The sequence below is a fragment of the Pecten maximus genome, chromosome 13, assembly GCF_902652985.1.
Source record: "Pecten maximus chromosome 13, xPecMax1.1, whole genome shotgun sequence".
NCBI lineage: Eukaryota > Metazoa > Mollusca > Bivalvia > Pectinida > Pectinidae > Pecten > Pecten maximus.
In genome coordinates, this window is record NC_047027.1 from 8710233 (window position 1) to 8720897 (window position 10665).

Here is a 10665-nt window from a genome sequence, read left to right on the forward strand (position 1 = left end):
GTGGTATGTAGTGTCCAGTTGTGGCATTTCAGCGTGATGACACTATCAACACGAAACAACATTTAAACAAAACTACCAGTTTAATAATGATAGTAATAATTATACACTGTATTACCTCTGATAATTCACCATTTCATCAGATAATACAAAGGAATATAAAACATTCGGCCAAAGAAACCAGAAAACGCTGAAATATATATGCACATCGAATAAAGCATATCGATTGAATTCGTCGCCTCAACTGAAGTTTTCTTGCGACATTGGTTGTCATAACACAGGAAGCAGGTTTTAAAAACGTTTTAGCTTTCGAGTATTGAACATTACCTAACATTGATAAGTATATGGTATATAAACGTGCGTGTTGGATTTGGTAAGTATGATACAGTAAAACATGAAGTACATTTTTGTATTCTATATTTACTTTATTGTCAACAGAACAGGTTCGATGATGTCTATTCTATTGTGACAATCACCCGCCGCTATGATTTGCACTTAGATCTGTTTAAACATTTTTACGACGGAAGTTTATAACGGACTTTGTTTCATCCATCGCTTATCGACGCGACTTCTTTTACGAATACCAGTTCAATTAATCACCATAGCGACTGATTTGGGGAGGAGAATCATGTAGCCTTTTAAAGGGACAATTTAGTCAAGTATGTTTTTAATGATTCAAACAGAATCGATAAAATATATCCAGATCTGCGACTGTACGTAGCCAATGTCCAGTATGGTCAAGTTTTGGGAAAGTCTATGCCAAATATGGCGATAATCCAAATGTACGCGTGTCAACCACCTGAGGTAAAACAATATTGGCTCTTCAATTTAAGAAAACCAATCATCGCCATTTTATAGTTTAAACCATTAAAAATGCATCAATACCCAGCCATGTTTGTCTTACGAGACTCTATTAGCATATAAGATTGTCTTACAAAAAATGGTTTAAAACCATTTAAAACAAAGTTCTTGTTTGATACATATAAACATTGTTTTGGCGACATCTTTTTGTAAATTGTCTTCTTACGTTAAACTCTGAACAGGTACACGGGTCAATACAGGGGGATTAGCTTAATTGTTGTATAGTTAAAGTGGCCATTATAGAGGTTTTAGTGTCATTAACAACTTTGGTGTATAAATTAATAAATTCATGTTCAATAAAGTACAACAGCGTTTTGTTCACCATCGCCACACACCGGTATTCATGCGTGGAAAATAATTAAGCTTGACAGTTAACCCCACAGGAGTTCCAACAGAACAATAATATCATTTTACCATGGCCTCCGTCTACAAAACAGCATAAGCATACTATTTCTGTCGTCATTTATACCTAAATATTTACATTCTATGTGACAGTCTCCCATTACTCCTGTGTTAAACCAGATGGTATTGATCGCCATATAAATGCAGCCCAGATCACATGACGTCACTTCCGACAGCGTCAAAAAAATGTTTGGCAATGCGTTGCGGGTGAATCAAACCCAGCTAGGATTTCGACTTAGAACAATCGCGTAATTGTGACGTCAATTTGGTGCTTTGTTGATCATAGTCACGGCGAGGCTTTGTATTACACATCAATTCGAATGCAAACCAAGCACTACAATGAAATCGATTTCACATACATGTGCCGTTCTTTCAATTGAACAAACAGGGGAATAGCTGAACTTAAACCCCAGATTTAGCAAAGAGAAAGTGAAGTTTAACGTATCTTAATGTAAATATAACAACTAAACGCTTGTTAGATTGTATTTATTGTCAATATCAATGCACTCTGGGTGACAGATAAATAGAATGAGGGCGTCATTCTATTTATCTGTCACCCAGATTGCATTGATCTTGCCAATAAATACAATCTACCAAGCGTTTAATTGTTTATTAGTGTTGGGGCTGTAGGGTTAGCAACCTGTTCTGGTTCATATTTGATTTTATTAACGTGGTCAGAAACTGATTCTCAGAATTAATCATTATAAAGGAACCATCGCTATTTACGGAACGATTATCTGCAACATGATTATATCGCGATCTCCATTGACAACGGATACTGACCTTAAACATTTAATATGCTATCTTTATCCATAGTAAAATGTCGAATTTTCATTAAAAAAACAACCCGGAGGTTGATAGAGATGAGATAGACCATGGAACAAAAACCCACTATGTTTAATTGATTTAGATCCTCATGCTTTACTTATTACCGGTCTGTATTAGTATAAACTATTACTAACTACATGTATGGACAAATTTGTTTTTATAATCGTTTGCCCTGTGTTGCTCCGTTTACCTAGTTTCTACTTGCCATTTATTGGTCCCGAGTACCATTTTCAGTGTCGATTTGCCATTAGGAATATATTAACAATTTCCTTTTCTTCAGTTGTTCCAGTTTTCTGCAGCATCAGAAAATCTAAATGGCTGGAAAATGGAGATAGAGAAGGGCTGATATTTCCCAGTCCACTGTTCGTCCATCAGAACTCCTCCGCTCTCCGCTGTATCGCTTTGTGTGCTAACAAAGGTACGTGTGATGGCGTGACATTTTCCTCGTCGACCACGGTTTGTAGGGGACATTCTTTTGCCGATGTGAACGATGTACGTAAAGGTACGGCGTCACCGGATACAAAGATCTGGATTAATGGTATGTTTGTGAATTCTCGTGATTTCCCTGGGTTATTGAAGTGGTCCAAGTTCGTAGTTATTTCGTATAGTTCACTATGGGGTATACACACCTTTTCGCATTATTGTAACATAGATAATACTAGGAATTTACCTGAGTTAATGGATAATAGAAATATAACATGGCAACGTGTGTTAAATAACATGTTTCGAAATTGTTGTAAAATAAACAAAGTTTACTATTGTTATAATTCTTCAGATATCTTTTGATTTAACCTAGATTTGTTAACAACAAGTTCATAAATTTTGTGATATTCAAAAATAAACACAGTAATCTAACGAATCATTTACATGTACAATTATTTACTTTCTTTTCTATTAACCTTATCGTCGACCCCTCTGTTGACCCTATCGTCGACCCCTCTGTTGACCCTATCGTCGACCCCTCTGTTGACCCTATCGTCGACCCCTCTGTTGACCCTATCGTCGACCCCTCTGTTGACCCTATCGTCGACCCCTCTGTTGACCCTATCGTCGACCCCTCTGTTGACCCTATCGTCGACCCCTCTGTTGACCCTATCGTCGACCCCTCTGTTGACCCTATCGTCGACCCCTCTGTTGACCTTATCGTCGACCCCTCTGTTGACCCTATCGTCGACCCCTCTGTTGACCTTACGTTCGACCTTTATGTTGATACTGTTCACACGTCTGGTTATTGTACCCATTGCTAACTTTACAGTCTTTACTGTCGATGTTTCTGCCGACGTTTCTGGTGACGTTTCTGGTGACGTTTCTGGTGACCTTTCTGGTGACCTTTCTGGTGACCTTTCTGGTGTATTTTCTGGTAACCGTTCTGGTGACCTTTCTGGTGACTTTTCTGGTGACCTTTCTGGTGACCTTTCTGGTTTCTGGTGACCTTTCTGGTGACCTTTCTGGTGAATTTTTTGGTAACCTTTCTGGTGAATTTTCTGGTGACCTTTCTGGTGACCTTTCTGGTATTCCTTCTCCCGACCTTATCATTGCCGTTTGACCTTTATGTTTAACTGTGTTACAGCTGACTGTCGCCGTATAGGCTACAGTTACATTCCATCACTAGACTGGTGTGTCAGTGTAGTACCGATGATTCTCCCGTCGTCTAAAAGTATCGCTGAAAGTGTTTGTAAATCACAACAGGCCAGACTTGTCCACGTGAACAGCAGGCAAAAACACGAAGAACTCATCAAGATGATATTACGTGAGTCATGTTGTATTATGATGAACCTTTAATTCTGTTTGTAAAATTATCTTACTGTTGCGACAAAAGTTACGCCAACTTATATAAATCAGTCCTGATGACCCGGATGGAAGTGCGGTCCTAGTATCGAGGGAACCTGAGTACCCGGTGAAGCCCCACTTCGTACTGAGACAGGTGATCCATACCTGTTAACGCCCGACCGATCTACCTCTATGCCACTCGACCTTACTATTGTATCACTGTATATGAATGTTTAGATTTGATGGTATGATGGGATTATATCTACTGGGAATTTAGATTTGATGGTATAATGGGATTATATCTACTGGGAGTTTATCTGATGATGTACATTTGTGTATTGACCAGAGTTGATGTTAATTTGAAATTGACCACTAAATTTTAGATCCTATTTTTCTGTCCTTTCTGCATGTCTCGCTGATGTCTCTAATTCTCATTGTTCTCTTATTACATTGTTGTTGTTGATCTTTAGCTCATCCCTGTAAAGAAGGGCGGGGTTTCTGTTCCATTCGATGACACAATGACGTCATTAAGATTGTTGTTGTTGGTCTTAGTTAATTCTTTGAAGAAGGTTTTGGTTCTTTCCCAGTCAGGGACACAATGACGTCATTAAGATTGGTGTTGTTGGTCTTTAGTTAATTCTTTGAAGAAGGTTTTGGTTCTTTCCCAGTCAGGGACACAATGACGTCATTAAGATTGGTGTTGTTGGTCTTTAGTTAATTCTTTGAAGAAGGTTTTGGTTCTTTCCCAGTCAGGGACACAATGACGTCATTAAGATTGGTGTTGTTGGTCTTTAGTTAATTCTTTGAAGAAGGTTTTGGTTCTTTCCCAGTCAGGGACACAATGACGTCATTAAGATTGGTGTTGTTGGTCTTTAGTTAATTCTTTGAAGAAGGTTTTGGTTCTTTCCCAGTCAGGGACACAATGACGTCATTAAGATTGGTGTTGTTGCCTTTAGTTAATTCTTTGAAGAAGGTTTTGGTTCATTCCCAGTCAGTGACACAATGCTTTGTCATGGCGCATGGTGACCTCTGTTTGACGCACACCACCTAATCGGATGCACAATTTAATTTATCCTGGAGAGATGTCCTACCAATGTGTCTGTAACATGTCATATCAGTGAATTGTCACTGTAAAGCGACCTCCAAACTCTCCACATAAACTAAACACCAATCTCAAATCACGTTATTGTGACAAATAACACAACTGTAGGTGTATACTTTAATGAGATATTGTATAAATTTACCGTCGTGTTAATTTTGTTGTCTGGTGGTTCTATAACATTAACTTTATGTTCACAGTTCCCTTGGTTCCATTTTGGATATCCGGGTCTCAGTCCGGGGGAGTGTGGAAGATGGACGATGGGACCCCGCTGAGTACAGACTCGGACCTCTGGAGCTCCATCCCGTCTGTCCCATTCCTTAGTAACTGCATGTGTTACTCAGGAAATCTCTTCTGGCCTTGTCTCTGCATCGGCATCAGCGGATATATATGTGAAGAAATTTAGTGATGTTTAAAATCAGCGGATATATATGTGACGAAATTTAGAGATAGTTTAAAATCAGCGGATATATATATGAAGAAATTTAGCGATACTTTAAAACGAATTTTGATACCTTAAAAATTGATCAAGTTACTTTTTGATCACCGTTACTTTCTATCCGTTACATTAAGATACGCCGATTATACTGGAAACATATACAAGGAAGAATCAGGCCTCCACGTTTTGTCGCGTGTGCTGTGGGTTTTGTCTAAATCAATCGAATTAAAATCTACGTGGTCATTCTCACTACGTTCATATAACGTATTGAGAATGACCATCTAGATTTTAATTAAATTGTGTCTAAATATAATAGCTAATGAAATATCATGCTGCGACTTTAATATTTGATAGTAACCATATTGTGTTAGACTGACTATCTGACAATATAGCCAGTACATTTACATATGATGACTACTGGATAGTGACATTGTTTGTTATGTATTTGTTTATCTATGTTTGTAAAGCTGTACTAATAAGGTCATTGGCACCTGTAGGAGGATAGTGTATCTCCCGGTCCACTGACACCTGTAGGAGGATAGTGTATCTCCCGGTCCATTGACACCTGTAGGAGGATAGTGTATCTCCCGGTCTATTGACACCTGTAGGAGGATAGTGTATCTCCCGGTCCACTGACACCTGTAGGAGGATAGTGTATCTCCCGGTCCATTGACCCCTGTAGGAGGATAGTGTATCTCCCGGTCTATTGACACGTGTAGGAGGATAGTGTATCTCCCGGTCCATTGACACCTGTAGGAGGATAGTGTATCTCCCGGTCCATTGACACCTGTAGGAGGATAGTGTATATCCCGGTCCACTGACACCTATACGAGGATAGTGTATCTCCCGGTCTATTGACACCTGTAGGAGGATAGTGTATCTCCCGGTCTATTGACACCTGTAGGAGGATAGTGTATCTCCCGGTCTATTGACACCTGTAGGAGGATAGTGTATCTCCCGGTCTATTGACACCTGTAGGAGGATAGTGTATCTCCCGGTCTATTGACACCTGTAGGAGGATAGTGTATCTCCCGGTCCATTGACACCTGTAGGAGGATAGTATATCTCCCGGTCTATTGACACCTGTAGGAGGATAGTGTATATCCCGGTCTATTGACACCTGTAGGAGGATAGTGTATCTCCCGGTCCATTGACACCTGTAGGAGGAGTGTATCTCCCGGTCTATTGACACCTGTAGGAGGATAGTGTATCTCCCGGTCCATTGACACCTGTAGGAGGATAGTGTATCTCCCGGTCTATTGACACCTGTAGGAGGATAGTGTATATCCCGGTCCACTGACACCTGTAGGAGGATAGTGTATCTCCCGGTCCATTGACACCTATACGAGGATAGTGTATATCCCGGTCTATTGACACCTGTAGGAGGATATTGTATCTCCCGGTCTATTGACACCTGTAGGAGGATAGTGTATCTCCCGGTCCATTGACACCTATACGAGGATAATGTATATCCCGGTCTATTGACACCTGTAGGAGGATATTGTATCTCCCGGTCCATTGACACCTGTAGGAGGATAGTGTATCTCCCGGTCCATTGACATCAGAATGGACTAGGTCAACTTTCCTGGGCGTAAGATTCAGATTCTTTTTAAGTCCTTGTGAAACAAGACACATTAGAGAGTAGACATATATATCGTCGCTTTCACAGGCGCTTGCATAAAAAAGGAGAAATAAAAATAAATTATGATATCAGTGGTATGTGTACTGTGTAATTACACAGTACACATACCACTGATATCATAATTGATTTTTATTTCTCCTTTTTTATGCAAGCGCCTGTGGTCGCTATGTGATCAATTGGTCTAACATTTGAAAGTCACGTGACTGCCCTGTTCATGTGACCTCATTACGTCATTTATTTGATGTGTATCGTATGCATATATTTTCTGTGTGTCAGACGCGTTACATGGTATGTACAATCTCTTTGTTCCTTGATCTAATGTGTACTGTACCCTAATGATTTAATAAATGCCATATTTTTTATATAATAGATTTTTATTTGAATAAGTGCTATTCCTGCATGTCATATTTTTGTATTCATACATAATGTATATATTACTATTTCATGTTCTTACAGCGTATACAACATGATAGACGGACTCCACGTTTCAAAATATCAACTATACGAGGAGAGTAATATCTAGGTTATATCAGTTTTGCAGTGAATAGATGTCGTATATCAACATTGAATTATTTAGCTCCATGGCGTATTACAGTGTAGCAAAAATGACCTGTCGATTTGACATCAATCCATTACTGGATGTGATATACAAAAATCTATTCATATTCTACTAACAAACGCGAAAGAAATGCTCCATAACTGCAACTAAAGAGTTTTCTCACATCGCACTACAACGTTGGAGTTTTATTTAAGGAATATATCCATGAATTGATTATTGGTTTATTTAATTCGTTGGTTGTAAAGATTTTTAAAAGTCTTTTATATCAATAAACTAATTACCCATAAATAACGTGATACACAGGTAAATCAGTCCATATATTTCATACTTGTCCCAGATGTCACATTTATTGTGAAAAGTATAAATCAAATACTGTATCTTATACATGTACATACTTCCCAGACCGATATCACCTATTGACCGTTTCACAAATGTAAAGAAATACGGCGACTAGTCAGGATAAGTTAGACATAATAAAACGTCTCCAGATTAGATAGACTAATGATACATCATGTTAATGAAATAGTGAACATCGTCAAACCCTGGGAGGAGGGGTATGAAAAGAAAACAAATTGTGGCACAACCAACAAAACAATGGGTTATGAAAAAAAGAAAGTAGTGTTACCACGAAAAAGGGGGTTATGAAAAGAAAACAAATTGGTACAACCAACGAAAAAGGAGTTGTGAAAAGAAAACACAATGTTATGACGAACGCGAAATGGGAAAGAAATTAGAATCATCTAAAAAGACGAAATTTGTATAAACCAATGAGAAACGGTGTTATAAAAAGAAATGAAATTTGTAAATACCAATGAGAAAGGATGTAACCAATGAGAAAGGGGCTCTTAAAAGAAAAAAAATTGGTACGAAAAACGAGATTATTATGACGAACTGTAGAAAAACAGTGCTTCCTATCGAAACGGAAAGTATACTGACGAGGTTTAATTAAATCTACTCAGAACAACTGAGACAAGATGTAAAGAGAGAGTAACCCTAACGAGAGTGAAGACCTAGATCTGTATATGTTTTAATAAGACTGTGGGTCACGTTGGCGCATGACATTGATGAACAGTTAAGTAAGTTATATATATATACAGACTGTATATAGATATATATATTACATAGATATTATATTATTTATTATATGGATATATATATGTTACTAGATAACTAAACTTTGTACGCAATTTATTATGTTCAAGCCTAAAAGGGTGTTGATATCTGTCATATTCAATGAGCTCTGTAAAAAGATTTTGAAACTTAAAGACGTTTGTGAACAGCGGGACGAATTCAATGAAGCGACAACATACTTTGCTTTTACGATATTAATCCCTAAAACATGAGATGGAGACATTTTATAGCCTTTTATCAGCATTCATTATACGCATCGGTGGTTTTATTTGTTTACTTTTAATTCATGTTGGCTCGTTTTCATTTTATTGATTTTACTTTATCTGGATTCCTTAATTATGTAGAATGTAGAATATTTTGTCTCCTTATAAGGGAGATAGCGGGTTGTAATCTATTAAGTACACGATGCGTTACAGCTTGAAGTTGCTGTGTTATTTGTTAATTAAACAGATGACAAAGATACATTTTGGGGATGTTTAAATTATTCCGGTACACTAGTGTTAGCTATCATTGGTGGAGTAAGACTATATTTTATACAGGTATGTAGCAGCTGTTTGTAAATAAGCTTTAAACATGATATGTCGTATTTATGTGTAGTGAGGTTTTGCACTAATGAAATACTAGTGTATAGTGATATTTTACACAACTAATGTCATATTTGTGTATAGTGATATTTACACAGCTATTGTAATATTTGTGTATTGTTAGGGTTTAAACAACTAATGTCATATTTGTGTACATAGAGGATATTGAATGGTTTCCCGTTTAATATAACATATATTTCACGAGTATGACAGAACAATGATATTCGCACGAGCGAAAAATATCGATATTCTGTCATACTCGTGAAATATATGTTATATTAAACGGGAAACCATTCAATATCCTCTATATATTTCACTGGCAAAAATGCAATAATTATGCCATATTTGTGTATTGTGAGGTTTATACACACATCTAGATTAATGTAAAACCTAGATAGTGATATGAATATTACCTATATTACAATAAACTGATGATGATAAAAATATTTGTTTCTATTAATTTTGAGACAATCACCAACATAAGATTTATGTGTGATAACAGTTTAAAAGTGTTCACCGGTGTCTTTTTATCGTAGATATTTATTTCAGATATTCAATTTTCCCATACAATAAGCTCACAGAGCCATCACCCGAGGATGGCATTCCCAGGACACTCTGCTGTAGGGATATTAATGATAACACTGTCTCTGGTGGGGCTGCTGAAAGATCTACGACAGTATATATTGGTATGTTTTCTGATTGGACGGTCTGAGACAGTATATATTGGTATGTTATCTGATTGGACGGTTTGAGACAGTATATATTGGTATGTTATCTGATTGGACGGTCTGAGACAGTATATATTGGTATGTTATCTGATTGGACGGTCTGAGACAGTATATATTGTTATGTTATCTGATTGGCCGGTCTGAGACAGTATATATTGGTATGTTATCTGATTGGACGGTCTAAGACAGTATATATTGGTATGTTATCCGATTGGACGGTCTGAGACAGTATATATTGGTATGTTATCTGATTGGACGGTCTGAGACAGTATATATTGGTATGTTATCTGATTGGACGGTCTACGACAGTATATATTGGTATGTTGTCTGATTGGACGGTCTGAGACAGTATATATTGGTATGATATCTGATTGGACGGTTTGAGTCAGTATTTATTGGTATGTTATCTGATTGGACGGTCTGAGACAGTATATATTGGTATGTTATCTGATTGGACGGTCTGAGACAGTATATATTGGTATGTTGTCTGATTGGACGGTCTACGACAGTATATATTGGTATGATATTTGATTGGACGGCCTGAGACAGTATATATTGGTATGTTATCTGATTGGACGGTCTGAGACAGTATATATTGGTATGTTATCTGATTGGACGGCCTGAG

At 37.6% G+C, this 10665-nt stretch overlaps 1 protein-coding gene across 1 annotated transcript; it reads left to right on the forward strand.

The window, feature by feature from the left end:
- The first annotated feature begins 2433 nt into the window (after positions 1-2433).
- LOC117341163 lies at positions 2434-7078 on the forward strand. The gene is made up of 3 exons (XM_033903009.1): positions 2434-2626; positions 3659-3838; positions 5158-7078. Exons 2-3 carry the CDS (start codon positions 3724-3726, stop codon positions 5361-5363), a joined length of 321 nt encoding a protein of 106 aa, XP_033758900.1. The 5' UTR covers positions 2434-2626; positions 3659-3723; the 3' UTR covers positions 5364-7078.
- Positions 7079-10665: the final 3587 nt, after the last annotated feature.

Coding starts and splice junctions, on each gene's coding strand:
- LOC117341163 (XM_033903009.1), top strand. CDS start 3,724: ATGATTCTCCCGTCGTCTAAAAGTATCGCTGAAAGTGTTTGTAAATCA. Junction 3,839..5,157: donor ACTCATCAAGATGATATTAC/GTGAGTCATGTT, acceptor TTATGTTCACAG/TTCCCTTGGTTCCATTTTGG.